The 20,178-nt window shown below is 39.4% G+C and overlaps 1 protein-coding gene across 1 annotated transcript; it reads right to left on the bottom strand.

Moving 5' to 3' along the window:
* Nucleotides 1-3,072: 3,072 nt before the first annotated feature.
* LOC121976116 (3-ketoacyl-CoA synthase 6-like) lies at nucleotides 3,073-4,865 on the bottom strand. Its single transcript, XM_042528112.1, has one exon. The coding sequence runs from the start codon at nucleotides 4,769-4,771 to the stop codon at nucleotides 3,254-3,256; it is 1,518 nt and encodes a 505-aa protein (XP_042384046.1). The 5' UTR covers nucleotides 4,772-4,865; the 3' UTR covers nucleotides 3,073-3,253.
* Nucleotides 4,866-20,178: the final 15,313 nt, after the last annotated feature.

Below are 20,178 nucleotides of genomic sequence, written 5' to 3'. Positions count from 1 at the left end.
GATGAAGCCTACCAATCCGTCGGTGGATGAGTCCCCGGAGAACCGGCTAAATATGAGCTCCTTATGGGTGGAGAAACCTCGCCACAACTACTTCTTGCAACAGCAAGATAAGAAGTACAAATACAAGAGAAGCAAGAAGTAAATACACAGCAAATGTAAACAACCCTTGCCTTCTTGTCGACTGTTGAAGAAGCAACAGCTTCTCAGACGCCAACCACAGCAGCAGCTCAGTCAGAGTCCCAGCCGAAGGAAGAAGCTCACGCGAAGCTTGCGAAGAAGAGCTCTACAAAGCTCAAGCACCACTGCGAAGAAGAAATAGCGAAGAAACTAGCTGTTGCGTAGCAACGGCTAGAACCCTGATCGGTCTGTGGAATGATCAGGCCCTGCGCTGATCGGTCCCCAGACCGATCAGTCAGTGCACAGAAACATTCTATGCGTATTCTGATCGGTCTGTGGACCGATCAGGCCACAGCTGGATCGGTCCACAGACCGATCCCAACTCTTGGCTTTGAAGCTCTTCCTTCCGCGACATCGTCTCCTGATCGGTCGCCACGACCGGTCAGGGAAGCTCCTGATCGGTCACGGCTACTGATCACCTTCTGATCGGTCTGCAGACCTATCAGATACCGATCAGTAGCACACTGATCGGTCACCAGACCGATCAGATAACTAGTGACTTGGTTTTTGCCCAAACCATGTCCCAAGCCTTCCAAACCAACATTTGGTCAACCTCGACCTGTTGGTACTTCATTCCTAGCATCTGGTCACTCCCTTGACCTGCTAGAATTCCCCGCCAAGTGTCCGGTCAATCCCTTTGACCTACTTGGACTTTCCTCAAAACCAGATGTCCGATCATCCCTGATCCATCTGGATTTTCTCTTGCCTGGCTTCACTCACCACTGCCTGGCTTCACTCACCAGGACTTTCCAACTGCCTAACATCCCAGTTAGGACTTTCTCACTGCCTGGCTTCACTCACCAGGACTTTCCAACTGCCTAACATCCCAGTTAGGACTTTCCCTCGTGCCAAGCTCCCTGCTTGGACTTCTCCGTGCCAAGTCTCCATACTTGGACTTTTCCAGTGCCAAGTCTCCATACTTGGACTTTTCCCGTGCCAAGTCTCCACACTTGGACTTTTCGCGTGCCAAGCTCCCTGCTTGGACTTTTCCAGTGCCAAGTTCCCTGCTTGGACTTTTTCCGTTGCCAAGTCTCCATACTTGGACTCTTTCCCGAATCAGGTCAACCAGGTCAACCTTGACCTACGGTTGCACCAATAATCTCCCAAACATCTATTCTTGTCCCATATCAAGAATACAACTCTTCCACGAGTGTCAAACATCAAAATACAACTCAACTAGGTCAACCTTGACCTAAGGTTGCACCAACAATCTTCCTAAGTCAAACATCAAAATACAACTCGAGTCAGGTCAACTCGAGTCAGGTCAACCAGGTCAACCTTGACCTAAGGTTGCACCAACAACCACCCCCTAGGGTTTTCCATAACTTAGGGTTACCACCCCTTAGGATTTTCCACCTGCCTAGCCGCAGCTAGGACTTTCCATCACCTAGGGTTACCACCCCCTAAGACCTAGGGTTACCACCCCTAGGATTTTTTCACCTGCCTAGAATCCACTAGGATTTTTGCCTAAGACAACTTAGGACTTTTCTGCAAGCTCATTCAAACTTGTTAGACAACAAGACATCTTAACTTTTGAATCCTTTATCATTATCAAAACACGGATTTGATCGTCTAGTGCTTCCTGCACCAACATCTAATTCTTATTCTGTAGAAAGAGCCTTCAATACATTGAAAGTGCCTTCTATGAATAGTGTCAAGGCGCCTTCCACTGTTTGAAAGTGTCTTCCACTGCTTGAAGGCGCCTTCCATCCCCTGAAAGGCACCTCGGGTATTGTTCACCCGAGACTTTTTGTGCTTTTCTTGCCCTGCAAAACATGTTAGTCCAATAGACTAAATAATAACCTGCAAGACAAGTGTTAGCAAAATGATACTGAGTAGTAATTATACCCTGTCTCTCTTGAGACTATAATCTAGTCAAGGTCTCAGTTCTACAAATTCTCATCAATAACTACCAACTCATCATATTATATATATATATATATATATATATATATATATTATATATATATATATATATATATATATATATATATATATATATCTATATATATATATATATATATATATATATATATATATATATATATATATATATATATATATCAATAATACAAAACAAGCAAGCTAAAGACAATAAGGACACATGTTCGTTTACGTGGTTCGGAGATAACTTGCTCCTACTCCACGGCTGTCCGTAAGGTGGACGATCCCTCAATCCGTTAGTGGATTAGTCCCCGGAAACTTCGGCTAGCTCAAACCTCTTTATGGGTGGAGAAACCTCACCACAGCACTCACCAAGAACATTTGGACACAAAGAAAACCTTGAGCACTTAGTGACTACTAATTAGACTTTAACCAAGTCTAATTTCGTCACCTTGGTCAACCATCCGAAGCTCCTTCTTATAGAGCTTGGAAGAAAATAGTTATGCTATTTTACCATTACCAATCGACTGGTCCTTGCACCAGTCGATTGGTGTCGGCCTAATGACTCTCTCAACGACTCTCTACCAGTCGATTGGTCCATGGACCAATCGACTGATCCCAGCCGTTTTGGGCACAAAAGCTCTCTGTGCTCACCCTCATTCGACTGATCCCAGTACCAGTCGACTGATACAACCCTAAACCTAGAATTCCCCTTCCCGAGTACATTTCTCTTGCACTCGGACCATCACGACTCACTTGACTCTTCTTCTTCGCAATTTTGACCTCTTGTTTTCAAGCTTACTTCCTTTGACTCTCGTTTTTCGGATGCATTCAAGCCCATGACACATTCCAATATCATCCTTTACGTATATCTCGAAATGCACTTCCCTCTACTCTTGCCCTTACCGCCTTGTCATTAAAACATTGTAAATTGGCTAGCGGACGCAATCCAGATAGGTAACAATTATGATATATATATCATAATCGAACATGTAAATTGAATAAAATTTATTTGCTCAAATCAATTGCTGTGGTCATTAAAACCTTCTTAATGAATTACAACAGCAACCGTACGTAATCCAGATAGGTAACAACTGGCTAGCGGACGAAGACGCTGTGCAGTAACAATCACAACGCCAGTGAATAATAACTAAAGATCAGATGAATTGAAGTGGCAACATGCATGCAGTAATTACAGCAGCTTGACCACCTCGGGGATGTCCACTGGGTAGCGGTGGATGCACTCCGCCCACGGCCCCTCCACCGGCGTTTCCACCGAGCGGAGGCACCGCCACACCGCGCTGTTGCACTTGAACCCGCTGCCGAAGCCGATCATCCACACGCGGTCCCCGCGGCGCATGCGGCCCTTGGCTTCGATGTACCCCAGCTCGTACCACAGCGAGCTGCTCGACGTGTTCCCGAACCGGTGCAGGGCCATGCGCGACGCCTCGACGTGTTCCGACGACAGACGAAGGTTGCGCTGCAGCTCGTCGATCACGGCTCTGCCTCCGGCGTGGATGCAGAAGTGCTCGAAGGCGCGCGTGAAGTCGGGGATGTAAGGCCTCCACCCTGGCCGCGCCCCCGCCATGATCAAGCGCCGACGCACGAGACTGGCCAGGAAGCGCAGCTGCTCCGTCACCGGCAGAACCAGTGGACCCACTGTCGTGATGTTGGTTCGCAGGGCCTCCCCGGCGATGGCCATGAGGTCCTTGGAAAGGCTAATCCCGGAGTTGCCGTCGCGGTCCTCCTCCTCGTTCACGCAGCGGTAGGCTTGGTCGTCGGCTCCTCTGTGGGTGCGCACCACGTGAAGCAGGCGGTACTTGGCGCGGCCGCGGTCCCTCCGGCGGTTGGACAGCAGAACCGCGGCGGCGCCCATGCGGAAGAGGCAGTTGGGGAGCAGCATCGAGCGTTCGTTGCCGGTGTAGTAATTGGGCGTGATGATCTCGGTGGAGACGACGAGGGCGTAGGAGTTGGGATGCGCCTGCAGGAGGTCGCGCGCGAGGTCGATGGAGATCAGCCCCGCGCTGCAACCCATGCCGGAGAGGTTGAAGCTCAGGATGTTGCTCCGCAGCTTGTACCTGTTCACCACCATGGCCGACAACGACGGCGTGGGCGAGAAGAGACTGCAGTTGACGACGAGAATGTCCACGTCTTTGGGCTTGAGGCCAGTCTTGGCGATGAGCTGGTCGAGAGCGGAGAAGATGACGAGCTCTGCCTCGGCGCGGGCAGTCCCCAGGGAGTTACGCGGGGGGATGTAGTGGTTATCCGGCGGGAGGCAGGTCTCCTCGCCGAGGCCGGAGCGCTCCAGAATACGCAGCTGGAATCGGACACTCTTCTCGTCGAAGAAGGGCATGAGGCGCGCGTGCTCGAGGTAGGTGGCGAAGGGGACGCGGCAGTTTGGGGCCGGGAGGAAGCAGGCGAAGTCGACCAGGAAGATGGGGCGCGGCCGCGACATGAAGTAGGCGGTGGCGACCAGAACGAGGAGGAAAACGGTGGCCAGAGTATGGACGGCGCTCATGCCTTGGGCTCGGCGCCAGAGGGAAACGACCTCTGCCGGATCCAGCTTCAGCGCTTCGAGGAGGAGGGCCGCCATGACAGGGATGAGGACCAAGGTCACCAACTTGCTGATCACGTACCGGTACCCCAGCTTGACATACTTGAGCTTCACCGAGCTCAAGAACTCCGGCAATGGCTCCGACGACGACGTCATGCTGCAGTGTAGTAGCTAGCTAGCGAGGGAGGGGTTGATGTATAGAGATAAATGTGCGAGCTAATTATTTATGTCCGTGGAGCAATGAATGCGAGTAGGTCGCCATCCCTTCAGATCTATCTACCCTATCGATATCTTTACATTCTTAATTATACGGCAAAAATTAATATTAAAATGTGGCTCATAAAAAGGACGCCCATTGTGGGTGTATATAAAATCAAAGAGAGACAGCACCTTCAATCTATTTCACACTAAAAAATCCACGGTTATTTAATATATCAAAGTTATTAAATGGTCCTATATTTGAAATAGTTATGTATTACGACGGATTGCCATATTAGAAGTCAGTTAAAGTCGTCAACTAATTAGATTTTGAGTATTTGAGTTTTAATGTATCTAATTGGGTGATTTCCATATTTATGATGAACTAAATTGGAAAATACTAACGAATTACGATCCTCTAATCACATGAGCCATGTTCTATTCTCTTCTGAATCTTGCCATCAGAGCGAGTACCGAGAGAACATTGAAGGAGTCTCTCAAGGGATTGATCACTCTAAAAGGTTATTAAGTATTTTGAATTCAGGTACGCTTTTGCATATTTATTGATTAATTCCTAATGATTAAACATGAAAGATCTAAGGATTTATATGTGATGATTTTCACAAAAGATAATCATATTCTTGTTCTAACATGGTGATATCTGAGTCTCCATGTTTTATCATTAAGAACTATGTTTAGATCATCGAATCAATCATAGTTGATTTTTAAGCACAATCCATTTTGTTTTGAAGATTTTGTTGCATGATTTAGTTTCTTAATTATGTCACGGCTTGGTTTCCTGGGTTTATAATTTAGTTGTGTTGAACTTCATGTTCTAGTATTTTATCATTTAAAACAAACTTAAAATCTAAAGGAAATCTGGCTTAATATTTTTTTTAAAAGTCATTGATAATTATTATATGCTCTTGTTTTTGGATGTGTGAGAATTAGTTTACACCTTTCAATTTTGATTGGATATGCAAAAATAACTACAAACCCTAAAGGGTAATCGTCGAACCCACGTACACAGTGATGATTCATTAGCATTAGTCGATTGATATGTGCAGTCGCTTGGCGTGCACAAGGCATATTCGATTTTTCAATAGACTAACGCAATCAACTAACGCACTTACTGATGTGCACAAACCGTGCACAGTAGATTTATCAGTTACTCGACTATTGTGAATCAACTGTGCAAAGTATATTTAACAGTTGACTGTTGGTCAAGGTGCAATCAACTGTCCACGTATTAGTTAACTAAAAAAAAAAAAATTTGGTTAATTGAAGCAAATTCTGACATAATTTTAAATTTGAATATGAGTATGTTTATATATAGTTTTGAGATAACTTAATTGAAGGAACATACCAGCAAAGTGATCCTTTTGTAGAAATTATTTTATTTTAAAATATAGAAGTCATATGTTTCAATTTATGTGACTATTTAATCAGCTCAAAGAAGGTTAATATTTAACAGAAATGCAAATACATTGTGATAATAAATTATTGGACAATATGTTACTCAAGTTTTTTAGGAAAAAAATATTTAATTTATAAATTAAATTTAAGCTTATCTGTTAAGAGATCTAAGCTAATAATTGCAGACTATCAATCAAGAAAAAAATAGTTTAAGATGACCATACTATCAATCAAGAAAAAAATAGTTTAGGATGACCGGACTGTCTGAAAGACTGAGATGTCTTTGAATAGATGATTGCCTATTATCGAATCCGAATGTTGAGTTTGAGTGTAGAGTGGTCGAGTCGAGAGTCAGGAAGTAGAGTCGTCGAGTTGGGAAGCCGAGTCGAAAAGTTGAGTCGAGAAGAAAGATGTCGAGGCCTATGCTTAATGCAGTTTCTATGAAACAGATTCGCCCGACCTCCGACCGTGTTTCAAGGTCGTCTATTTCACAGTGGCAGACCGTAATCGCTATGAAGCACTGGTGGATCATGACAAACCTAGACTACACCCAAGTGTTATCACAAGTAGTTCAGCTGAGCAAATGCATGACTAAGAGGAAAGAATTGGGAAATAAAAGTGGAGAAATTTTTTTGTCATTGCTTTCGCTTCTATCTCTATGCACTTGCTCACGACCTCTTTTTTAGGAGTGTTCACCCCAAAGATATTATTGTCGTGAAGTTACAGAATCAGCAATTATTTCATATTAATGTTTTTGTTACACTCTTGAGCATGCAACAAAAACATATTCAAGTGGCAAAATATCAGTTCATTCATTTGGGTAAATTTTACCTCGACCGGTTCGGCATTCGACGTGCGCAGGCCGTAGTCACATATGAGTCAACTTAATTCAATGCAAATATGAGCCCTAGATTTGCACCCCCCTCTCACCCACGCATGAGAAAGAACCTCTCCTCATACACTTGTTCACATCATCAATGCATGTGCAACAATATAAACCAACCATAATACCTTGAAACTTTCAATGTCGGACTAAATGTTGAGACACTCCTAAGCTAGAGGGGGGTGAATAGCTCGCTCGCTTCGTCGTAATGATCTTTTGCAGTGGAAATACTTGAAGCAAAGCTTCCCAATGCTAACACAAGAATTTACTTGGTATCCACCTCAAGATGAGGTGACTAATATAATCCAAAAATCCACACACGAGCACACTCTCCATTATCAAAAACATTTCTTCTTAGAATAATTCGAAGGTAGAAAAGCCTCATACAACACAAGAATAAGAATACAGCTACAAACAAGATGTAAATGTAAAAATACAACTCAAAACCTCTTCTTGCTTAATCTCTTGTTGCTTATGAATGCCTCTTGTAAGCTTGGAAGTACATTAACACTTTAGCCCTAAGCTTCCAAGAATTGACTGTGAAGATTTGTAAGTTTGGTGAGTAGTTGCGGAGAAGAGATGCTGCGTTTGAACTCGACAATGGCTTTATCTCTACCACTTTTAGGGCTCCCAATCAATTGAGTTTGCTCCCAATCTATTGTCATGTCAGATCCCAGCAATCACAGTCGCCCATAGCTCGTAACATGCATAACGGTCATATCACAATCAATTAACCAATCAATTGGGGAGGCTTCAATCGATCAATTGATCGATTCAGAGTGTCTCTATGTTCTCGCAGAACACCCAAAATTGATTGATCAATCAATTCCAGCTACTTCACTATCTTGTGAGAAAACCCAGCCCAATCAATCAACTAATCAATTGGGAAGTAGCCCAATCGATCGATTGGGAACATTTCTGTGCTTGCGAGAATGGCTGCCAATTAATCAACTGATCGATTTGGTTGCCATTTCTCACGTGATTCTCCCAATCGATCAACCGATTAGGTTTTGGTTCAATCGATCACTTGATCGATTAACCAACCCTAACTTGCTTAACTCAAGTCTAGGGTTTCTAAACCCAACATCTGGTCAACTGTAACCTGTCAGGACTCCTTATGCCTAGCATCTGGTCAACTTTGACTTATTGGGACTTCATCACTAAGTGTCCGGTCAATCCTTTAACCCACTTAATTAGACCTTTTTTTCTCCTCATGCCAAGTGTCCAGTCAACCTTAACCCACTTGGACTTATCGTCTCATGCCAAGTGTCCGATCATCCATTACCCACTTGGACTTTCACTCATCAAATGTCTGGTCAACTATGATCCACCTAGATTTCTACTACCTGGCTTCACTCACCAGCCTAATTTCACTCACTAGAACTTTCCCACCTGGCTTCACTCATCAGGATTCCCATTTACCTAGCTTCACTCACTAGGACTTCCCAACTGCCTGACTTCACTCACCAGGACTTTCACACTACCTAACTTCACTCATTAGGGCTTTTCACCTGGCTTCACTCGCCAGGATTTCTATCTGCCTAACTTCACTCACTAGCACTTTCCAACTGCCTGACTTCACTCATCAGAACTTTTTCACTACCTAGCTTCACTCACTAGAGCTTTTCAATTTGCCTAGTTTCACTTACCAGGACTTTTCACACCAAGTGTCTGGTCAATACTGTCACACTTAGATTTTCTTCTTCTACCAACCTTCTGTTGGACTTACCCTTGCCTAACCTCCAGTTAGGACTTTTTAGTCAAGTATCCGGTCAACCTTGACCTACTTGACTCTTTTGGTCATCCTTTGACTGTTAATCTCCGATATGGATAATTGCACCTGTAACCTCTATATATTAAAAACTCAAATATCAAGACTCATGCTTAGTCAGCCTGGTCAAACTTGACCCAGAGGAAATTGCATTAACATTAAATCCATACACAAAGGAGTCCCCTTCTTCCTTTCCACCTCCTTTTCTATTCGCATTTCTAACAATCCCCCATATGAATGAAAACAAGATCTGTGATAGCATTCAGTAGTTAAGTCCAACATAGGATAGGTAGGTTTTACCCTTTGAACATTTCCTTGTGAAGATGTGTTTGTTTACTGCTGATACTAGATACGATGTCCTTGAATTTTTATGCCATCAGTGTAAGGATTGACATATCTCACCTAGAACTCTCCCTGATACAAGTTAGTTCTCATGAGTGTACCCATTCTTAGCCATGAATACATCTGATTTTGTGAGAAGTTCTCAAAATTGTTCCTCAAATTTTCTTCAAAGTTACCCCACTTATTTCTCACATAAATAATCTCTTAAGAGTACTTCACATTACTTCATTGGATCATTATAAGTCGTGTGTTTAACCTCCATCCTTCACTGATCTATTGGGTCATTTTCCAACAGTGAATAACTTTATCGGTATAGTTAGATTGTCTATTTAAACCTAGTTCTTAAGATCTCCAATCTACATAGTTTGGGTTTCCTTTGCACCAATATGTCTCATCAATATCAAACTTATCCCTTATGATGAACTTGCAACTAACTCTCTATTTAACCTTTTAGGTAATGGATATGCTAGGTTATCTTTTGACCTTACATAGTCAACAGTGATAAATCTTGTTGAGAGTAGTTGTCTCATGGTATTATGTCTATGAGATATATGTCAAGACTTACCATCATATATATGACTTTGTGTCTAACCAATTGTTGATTGACTATTACAATGTATGCAAATTGTCGGCACCAGTTTCGACAATCTTGGAACATCTTCTAAGAATTATTGTAGTCATTCAGCCTCTTGACTACATTTGTCAAAAACTACAAACTCATATTTCATCGTTGATATGGTTATTATAGTTTGCTTAGAAGATTTTCATGAAATGGTTGCATCTCCTAGAGTGCATACATATCCACTCATAGACTTAGAGTCTGTTATATTAGATATCCAACTCGTATTGTTATATCCTTCAATCACAGTAGGATATTTCGTATCGAGCAGTCCATATTCATGAGTACACCTCAAGTGCCTTAGTACTCTTGTTATCCCTTTTCAGTGCTCAACATCAAAATTACTCGTGTATCTACTCAATTTACTACTGCGGAAGTTAAGTCTAGTCATGTACAACTCATCAGGTACATCAGACTTCCAATCACTCAAGAGTACTCTATCTGAGAGATACTTTCTCCTCAATTCTTCGATAAATGTTGACTCATATCTATCGACGTTCGTGGCAACGCAGTATCACCCTTGGTGAATTTCATAAGAATATTATCCACGTAATAGGATTGACTCAGAATATGTCTTTCTATTGTTTTAAGAATTTTAATTCCTAGAATCACATCAGCTAGAGCCATGTCTTTCATGTCAAGTCTTGAGTTCAATATATCTTTAGTGGATTTAATTATCTTATCATTACTACTAATGATCATTATGTCATCTACATATAGGTACAAGATGACATAGTCATTCTCTGTAGCTTTCATATAGACATATTTATCACATTCATTGATTTTGAATCCACATTATTTTATGACATTGTCAAATTTCTCATGACACTATTTTGGTATTTATTTCAAACCATATAATGACTTCACCAATCTATAAACTCTATTTTTCTGTCTCGACATAAAAAAACCATTTAGGTTATTTCATGTAGATTTTCTCTTCTAAATCTCTATTTAAAAAGACTGTCTTTGCATCCATCTGATATATTTTCAAATTCTATAGAGTGACAATAACCAACAACACTTTAATATAAGTTATTCTCAATATCGAAGAATACATATTAAAGTAATTAAGACTTTATCATTGTCGATATCCTTTGATTACTAATCTACCTTGTACTTATCAATCGTGCCATCTAATTTCATTTTATTCTTGAAGATCTACTTGCAACTTAGTGATTTATTTCTTTAAGAAAGATCCACAAGTTCTCAAGTATGATTTTACAAGATAGAGTCTATCTTTGATACAATTACCTATTTCTAATGAGGTCCATCAGAAGAACTTACTGTTTCTAAGTAACTATGTGGATCATTTTCCAATATGAAAGTGATAAAATCTATTCCATAGGATTTTTTTCACTTAAACTCTTTTACTTTGCATGTGTTGAACCTCAATTGGTTCATCATCTTCTTCTCTTGTTTTTCATATGCTCGTTTAGAGAAGCTAGCTTTCTATCAGGTCTTATATGGAAACACATGCTTGCAGAATGAAGTATTCACTGTAAAAAAACTAGTATAGGAGTATATTTAACACTGCTCTTAAAAATTGAATAGAACCGGTTTGAACTAAATTATTTCTATTGTCTTACCTTTTCAGAGCGATTTTACAGCCGCTCTTGTTGAATTGCTTTATCAATTATTTGAATAAATTGCTACTGTAAACCACTCTTAATGATTTAACAATTAAAAGTAATCTTAAAATTGTTGATATTGGATACTTTTAATAGTGGTTATGTGTCACACACACACTGTTACTAGCTGCTTCTATTGTTCTAACTTCTAAGAACAATTTTCAAATTGTTCCTACTGAATATTTTTATATTGTTTCGTATAAAGTGTTATTATAAATTGCTTCTATTGTTCTAATATTTTAGAATTGATTTTCAAAATACATATATTGTATAGTTTTAGCACCGATTTGAATAAAGCACTATTGTAAACCACTCTTAATGATAAAATTATTAGAAGTAATCATGAAAATGCTGATATTGGGTACTTTTAATAGTTCTGTGTCAAACACTGCTATTAAAGGTTTATATTGCTCTAAGTTCTAAGAGTAGTTTTCAAACTGACAGCTACGTCGGCACTTCACGGGTCTAGATCTCCTTCACCAAAGACATGAAATATTTTTGTACTTTTTATCATATATGTGGTCATTCTATTGATGCTAAAAAAAATAATTATCAGTTAAATATTTTTGACTAAATAAATTTAATCAATAACTTATTGAAGTTAAAATTGATCAATAATTTTTTTAGAAAATAATAATTAAAGTGTATCATTTACTTAATTTAATTTAATTTTGTACCTATTAAATTTAACTTATTTAATTAATTTACAATATTTATTAGTCAAATAAATAATTTTTAAATAAATTATAAAATCTTAATTTTATTTATATCCATTTTCATTCTTTTCTCATTTTTATTTTTGTTAAAAGAAAATTCTTAATTTTATTTATACCAATTTTCTTTCTTTTCTTATATTTATTTTCCTTATGTTTTTCTCCTAAACCTATAACTTTCGTTCCACACTTCACACACAACCTCTGTTCCTTCATCTTCCTCTATCCATTGTCAAAAACCTAAATCTCATGTCAGAAATGTTTCCTCTTCTTCTATTCAACTTTGAACCTAAATCTCACACCAAAAAACTTTTCTTCTTCCTTTAATCAACTCCAAAACTCTAAATCTCACCACGGAAAACATTTCTTCTTGTATTCGATTCTATCCATCCTCTGACTACGCACTACTAGAATATGTCGTTGATATTTTTAAGTAATATTTTTTTTTTAAAAATATTATTATAAATATTTTATAATGACATTTATTAAAAATTATTTATTATAAATTAAAAATCATATTAGATTATTTAAGATGAGAATATTAATAAATATCATCATTATTTATAGAGACTATTATTTTTAAAACATATTATCCTTATTAATTTTTTTCTCTTAGCTTTTGTATTTATTAGCCTCTAATTTCAAGTAAAGCTCATCTAATTTTTTCCTTTCCTCTTTTCGCAATTGGAACTAGAATCCTTTCCATAAGTAATCCTAATCTTATATTCTCTTAGGTAATCAAAATTGTTTATCGGAACCTAACGTTGAACTTGTTAGGATCGTTCGTACTCGGCTAGAGAGGGGGGTGTGAATAGCCGCCCCAAATCTTCCGTTTCTTTCTACAATTAGGGTTAGCGCAGCGGAAATAACTAAATAGAAACGAAACGAAGATGATCAAACCTTAGACGCAGCGATGTAACGAGGTTCGGAGATTAGGGCTCCTACTCCTCGGCGTGTCCGTAAGGTGGACGAGTCCAGTCAATCCGTCGGTGGATGAGTCCCCGGAGAACCGGCTAATACAATATACTCCTTGTGGGTGGAGAAACCTCGCCACAAACGTTTGCAACAGCAAACAAAGAGTACAAGAACAGTAAGAAAAGCAATACAATATGAATACAATAGCACTCTACCAATTGCTTGCTTTCTTGTCGACTGGAGGTGAAGCAGCAACTTCACAACCCAAACGCAGCAGCTGGTCGACGACTGGAAGCTCACGCGAAGCTTCGGAGGCGAGCTCAATCAAAGCTCAGTTGAAGCAGAAGCTTCAGCAGCAGAAGAACAGAAGTTCTAGTAGCAAGGAAGAAGAAGAAGAGTCATCACAGCAGCAGCCCTCGACCCCTTTATACCTGCGAAGAAGACACAGCAGAAACTAGTCGTTGCTACGCAACGGCTAGAACCTGGACCGATCAGGCTTCAGCCTGGTCTCTGATCGGTCATGGGACCGATCAGCCATATCTTCCCCGGACCGATCAGAAGGCTTCGCAGAGTTGCCCAACTCTCTGTACGACCGTCCCCGGACCGATCCTAGCTCTCCCGGATCGGTCGTGGAGACCGATCAGGCATACACCTGATCGGTCCCTGGACCGATCAGGAGCTTCTTTCTTCACTTCTGATCGTCGCCTGATCGGTCCGTGGACCGATCAGGAACTCCACAAGATGCTACTGAGTGGAATCTGATCGGTCACCGGACCGATCAGAAACACAGTATCACCGGATCGGTCTGCAGACCGATCCAACTCCTAGGTTTAGAGTGCCCTCTCTAACCTTTTCGAGAACGAGCCACCGAGCCCTCTCCGACTCCATATGCCAAGCTTCACTCACTTGGACTTCTCAACACCGGATGTCCGATCACCCTTGATCTATCTGGATTTTCCTCGCCGGCTTCACTCACGGGACCTTCCACCGGCTTTACTCACCAGATTTCCACCGCCTAACATCCCGCTTAGGACTTTCTCACCGCTCGCTTCACTCACCAGACTTTCCAACCGCCTAACATCCCGCTTAGGACTTTCCCACCGCTCGCTTCACTCACGTGACTTTCCAACCGCCTAACATCCCAATTAGGACTTTCCCACTGCCTGGCTTCACTCACCAGACTTTCCAACCGCCTAACATCCCGGTTAGGACTTTCTCATGCCAAGCTCCCTGCTTTTCTAGTGCCAAGTCTCTATACTTGGACTTTTCGCGTGCCTAGCTTGACTTCCACTTGCCAAGTTCCCATACTTGGACTTTTCCTGCAAGTCTCCACACTTGGACTTTTCGCGTGCCAAGCTCCCTGCTTGGACTTCTCCGTGCCAAGTCTCCATACTTGGACTTTTTCCCGAATCAGGTCAACCAGGTCAACCTTGACCTACGGTTGCACCAATAATCTCCCAAACATCTATTCTTGTCTCATATCAAGAATAGAAATCTCTCACGAGTGTCAAACATCAACATGCAACTCAACTAGGTCAACCTTGACCTAAGGTTGCACCGACAATCTTCCCAAGTCAAACATCAAAATACAACTCGAGTCACGTCACCTCGAGTCGGGTCAACCAGGTCAACCTTGACCTAAGGTTGCACCAACAACTTATTAAAAATAAATATATAGTAAAAGAAAATTATTAATTAGTTATTAAATAACTAAATAACATATGAAATTATTTATTAAAGACAATTCTAAATAAATAAATATCTCTCTTACGCTTCTCCTAATTATTAAGAATAGCAATATAATAAAAAAACTATTGATTAATTATTAAATAATTAACTGACATATAAAAATATTAATAGTTGTACTCTTGTTGATTAGAATATTATGTTATAATTTAGGAGATTTGGGTTCGAGTCCCGGTACCTACAAATTTCTTGATTCCAATGTTTAAAAACATAAAAACTTGAATAGACAGTCGGTTAATTTGGGACCTGATCCATTAACCAAATTACGAGCCAGTGGTCAAGTCAAGTTCGGACCCGGCCCAGGGTAGGTAGAGTTTTTCAACTTTTACCAACAGTTACAAAAACTACATCTATAAGATATAAGGACGACAACAAGAGAAGCGGTTTTCAAACAGATGGTAAAAGTGTAAGGGTGGTTGAAAATTGTTCTTAAAAGTAAAAAAAAGGCTCTTATATGGGTTTTTTTTAGTGATTTCTTGATTCTATTATCGAGTTCTTGTGTATATTCATTATTGTGACACATCACTAAAAATTGATATGCACTGCTATTATATGCATATTTAATAAATATACAATTAACATTTTTTTGTCCTATCTTAATCCTTTTCAGATCATGCACCAAATCTTTGGCAAGACACCCTCACATTTGTAAATGTTTATAGGATGGTTGCCTTCTATTCCATAACTTATAAAGACTCTTATCTATTTTCTTTCGGGATACCTTATATAAAAGGTAATTAGTTTTTAACACAGCTTCCTCCACATGAACTTTGGCAGTTCGGAGCTTAATAGAAGAGCATTCATCATCTCCTTTAGAGTGCAGTTCTTTGGCTCAACAACTTCATTTTGCCGAGGAGTATAAGGAGTTATTGTTTCATGTCTGATCCCACATTCAACACACAACTCAGCAAATGGTGAAACATATTCACCGTCTCGGTTACTTCGAACCACCATATTTTTTTTTTATTAAGTTGGTTTTCAACTTCATTCTTATAAAGATCAAATTTCTATATAGCTTCATCCTTACTTTTGATAAGATACACATAACAGTATTTTATATTATCATATACAAAAGTGATGAATTATTTATTCCCAACATGTGTCAGTGTACCTTTGAGGTCGCATACGTCGTTGTGAATTAAGCCAAGTAGTTTGTTGCTTCTTTCAACATGTTGAAAGGATGACCTTGTTATTTTCGCTTCAACATAAATTTCACACTTGTATTTCGAGTCAAGGTGGAATGTTGATATGCTTTGCATGTTAATTAATTTACACAATATATCATAGTTAATATGTTATAGTTTATCATGTCATAAATATAAAGACTCGAGCATATAGATAGAAGAGTTTATAGCTTTATTAACCTTAGGCGTAATCGTTATTACATTAATCTTAAACAGTCCATTGGTTATATAACCGTTTCTTAAAAATATTCCATTTTGGATAGAACAACTCTACCCAACTCAAAATTAATGCGGAAGCCATACTTGCTTAATAGTGATCCGGACACTAGATTCTTCCAGATCTTTGAAACATACAATAATTGTTGAGATTTAACTCCTTGCCTGAGGTCAACTTCATCAACACCACTTTTTCTTAACCCATGATATCCGAGGTTGCTGAGTTCCCCATTAATAGTTTCTCTCCATCTTTAATTTCTCCAAAGTTGTATAGCAGCTCTTTATTGCAGTAGATATGTCCGATGACTTCATTATCTATCCACCATTACCATAGATTTAAACCCACCAGGTTTAGTTTGAAGACCATGACGCAGAGGTTGTCCATTTCTGGTCCTTAATTAAGGTAGACCTCCTGCTTCTTCTTTGGATTGTTGTACTTTGAAGATTTGTGACTGACTCGACCATAGTTGAATTACTTCCTAGAGAATTTCTTGTTTATGCCTCTTCTGGGTCCCATTTGGAAGTTTTAGAGTTATTTCATTTCGAGTTTTGACCATACTCGACCATGTTAGCTTTCATAATAGCCTAAGAGAATAAATTTCTCTCTAAACACTTATTTTCTTCTTCAATTTAAAGTCTAACAATGAGTTCTTCCACATTTATCTCTTTCTGCTTGTTCTTAAGGTAGTTCTTGAAATCCTTCCAACCGGGAGAAAACTTCTCAATAATAGCAGCTACTTGGAAGGTTTCACTCAGAACCATACCTTCTGAGTGGATCTCGTGCAGGATCACCTAAACCTCCTAGACTTGGTTGATCTCCATCTTGGAGTCAACCATCTTGTACCCTAGGAATTGACCCACAATGAATTTTTTGGGCCCCGCATTCTCCATCTTGTACTTCTTATCCAAGGACTCCCGCAGCTCCTTAGCGGTTCTCTTCACACTATACACTATATACAATGAGTCGGCAAGGAAGTTGAGGATGTAATTTTGACAAAGAAACTCAGAATAAGTTCATGCCTCCACTGCGCTGATGGTCTGAACATCAGCATCCTTAGTATGTTTGGGAGGGTTTTCAATCAAGAACTGAATCAGATTGAGCGTGGTTAAGTAGAAGTGCATTTTCTGTTGCCACCTCTTGAAGTTCAACCTAATGAATTTCTCTGGCCTTTCCCTGTGGTTGATTTGAACATTAAGTGACTTCACATGATGAGTCTATTACATCTCAACACTTTTTGTGGCCATCTCAATAAAACAGACTTTATTCCAAGATTATTGGATAATTTGTTGCTGGAGATTTTTGGGAAAAAAATACTAAATTTATAAACTAAATTTAGATTTATCTATTGAGAGACTCAAGCTGATAACCTCTAGGTGCCAAGCAAGGAAGGAGCTGCTTGGGATGATCGGACTGCCTGGAAGACTACGTCATCTTTGTATGGATGATTGCCTACTGTCGAGTCCAAGTGTTGCGTCTGAGTGCAAAGTGTTGGTTGCTACTCGGAAAACCTATAGGTTCCACTGTACAAAAATTTTGTACAAAGGTCTGAACCTTTTCCTAGCTACCATGTGTTCTTTTAAATTAAATTTTGGATCGCCTGCGGAACTTAACACGTTTGATCCAAAACTTAATCTATTTGTTCTTTTAGGTTTTGACTTGGATCTCCTGCGGAACTTAACACGTTCGACCCAAGTCTCCTTAAGTTATTAATTCTATTAAATATTAATTTCCATAAAAGGTTCCCAGTACTGACGTGGCGAGGCACATGGCCTTCTTGGATATGGGAGCAACCACCACCGACTAGACAAAACCTTTAATAGAAAGCTAATATTTAATTTCCTAAAATAACTTTAGGTTAACCAAAGAGAACAATCAAATCACAAGGAAAAGAAAGAAACAAAAGAACACAACTTCGAAAAAACATATTCGAAATACTAGAACGTAAGCCTCTTGTATTTGGTATTATTTCCATAAATAACTAGCATGATGCGGAAATAGAAATTACTAGTTATACCTTGTAGAAAAACCTCTTGATCTTCTACCGTATTCCTCTTCTGACCTCGGACGTTGTGTGGGCAACGATCTTCCAAGATGAGAAACCACCAACCACCTTCTTCTCCTCCAAGCAAGGTTCGGCCACAAAAGAAAAGCTTCACCAAGGAGAAAAACCAAAATACTAACCAAGCTCCAAGAGATGCTAGCTTTCTCCTTCTTCTTCTTCTTCTCCGAGTAGTATCCGCCACCACAAGAACTCCAAGGAGAGGGAGAGGTTCGGCCACCACAAGAGGAAGAGAAGGAGATGATGGCCGGCCACACCAAGGAACAAAAGAGGGAGAGGAATAATAGATGTTATGTCTTGTGAAGGCACCCTCACCCCTTCTTTTATATTCCTTGGCCTAGGTAAATTAGGAAATTTAATTACAATAAATTTTCCTTAATTTCCTTGTCATGATTTAATTGAGAAAAATAAAATAATATTTCCCCAATTAAACAATGATGGCCGGCCAAATCAATAGGAAGCAAATTGGACAAGTTTTAATCAACAATTAAAACTTTCCTTATTTGTTTCCGAAAATTTTAAAAAATAAAATTTCTCTTTAAAATCTCTTCATGGTTAATAAAAGGAAATATCTATAATTTTAATTTTATTAACATGTGAATAATTTTAAAGAGAAAATAAAACATCTCTCCAATCTACAAATAAGGAAAGAGATCTAATCTCTTTCTTTAATCTTTTGTAAATCTTTTACAAGAGAGATATTTTAATTTTAATTCTCTTTTAAATTAAATCTTCCACATAATAATAAACATTAAAATTAAATTTTCTTTTTAATTAATTATGGCCGGCCCTACTAGCTTGGGCCGGCCACCTTAAACCCAGCTTAGGCCGGCCCTAGCTTGGTTCCCAAGCTAGCTTGGCCGGCCCCTTAGGTGGGTATAGAAGGTGGGTATATGTGGGTATAGTACTCTATAAATAAGAGGCTACGATAGGGACCGAGAGGAGGAATTGGTTTTGGTCTCCCGATAAAATTAAGCATCCCGTGTTCGCCCCGAACACACAACTTAATTTTATCAATGATAATTCATTCCACTAGAGAACTATCATTGCACTACCGCACCAATCCCAAATTATATTTTGGGCTCCTTCTTATTATGAGTGTGTTAGTCTCCTGTTTAAGATATCGAATGTCCACTAATTAAGTGAGTTACGACAACTCATTTAATTAATGTCTAAGTCCAAGAGTAGTACCACTCAACCTTATCGCCATGTCGGACTAAGTCCACCGCAGGTTTAACATGACAATCCTTATGAGCTCCTCTTGGGGACATTATCAACCTAGTATCTCTAGGACACAGTTTCCTTCTATAATCAACAACACACTATAAGTGATATCATTTCCCAATTTATCGGGCTTATTGATTCATCGAACTAAATCTCACCCATTGATAAATTAAAGAAATAAATATCAAATATATGTGCTTGTTATTATATTAGGATTAAGAGCACACACTTCCATAATAACCGAGGTCTTTGTTCCTTTATAAAGTCAGTATAAAAGAAACGACCTCAAATGGTCCTACTCAATACACTCTGAGTATACTAGTGTAATTATATAGTCAAGATAAACTAATACCTAATTACACTACGACCTTCTAATGGTTTGTTCCTTTCCATTCTGGTCGTGAGTTACTGTTTATAATTTATAAGGTACTGATAACATCATCTTCTGTATGTGACACCACATACTATGTTATCTACAATATAAATTAAATGAACAACTACAAACAAATGTAGATAATTAGACCAAATGTGATTCTTTATTCATAATGAATGTTTACAAAGCTTAGGCTTTCAGTATACACTCCAACAATCTCCCACTTATACTAATGACTAAGCTGCCATATCTTCTACTATACATCTGATTCCCAT

This window comes from Zingiber officinale, chromosome 4B (genome assembly GCF_018446385.1).
Source record: "Zingiber officinale cultivar Zhangliang chromosome 4B, Zo_v1.1, whole genome shotgun sequence".
In the NCBI taxonomy this organism is placed as follows: Eukaryota; Viridiplantae; Streptophyta; class Magnoliopsida; order Zingiberales; family Zingiberaceae; genus Zingiber; species Zingiber officinale.
The sequence above is the reverse complement of the archived record's forward strand: the minus strand, read 5'-3'. Positions and strand labels throughout refer to the sequence as shown.

What these genes read in the sequence shown, in the direction of transcription:
- LOC121976116 (XM_042528112.1), bottom strand. Translation starts at nt 4,771, where the DNA reads ATGACGTCGTCGTCGGAGCCATTGCCGGAGTTCTTGAGCTCGGTGAAG.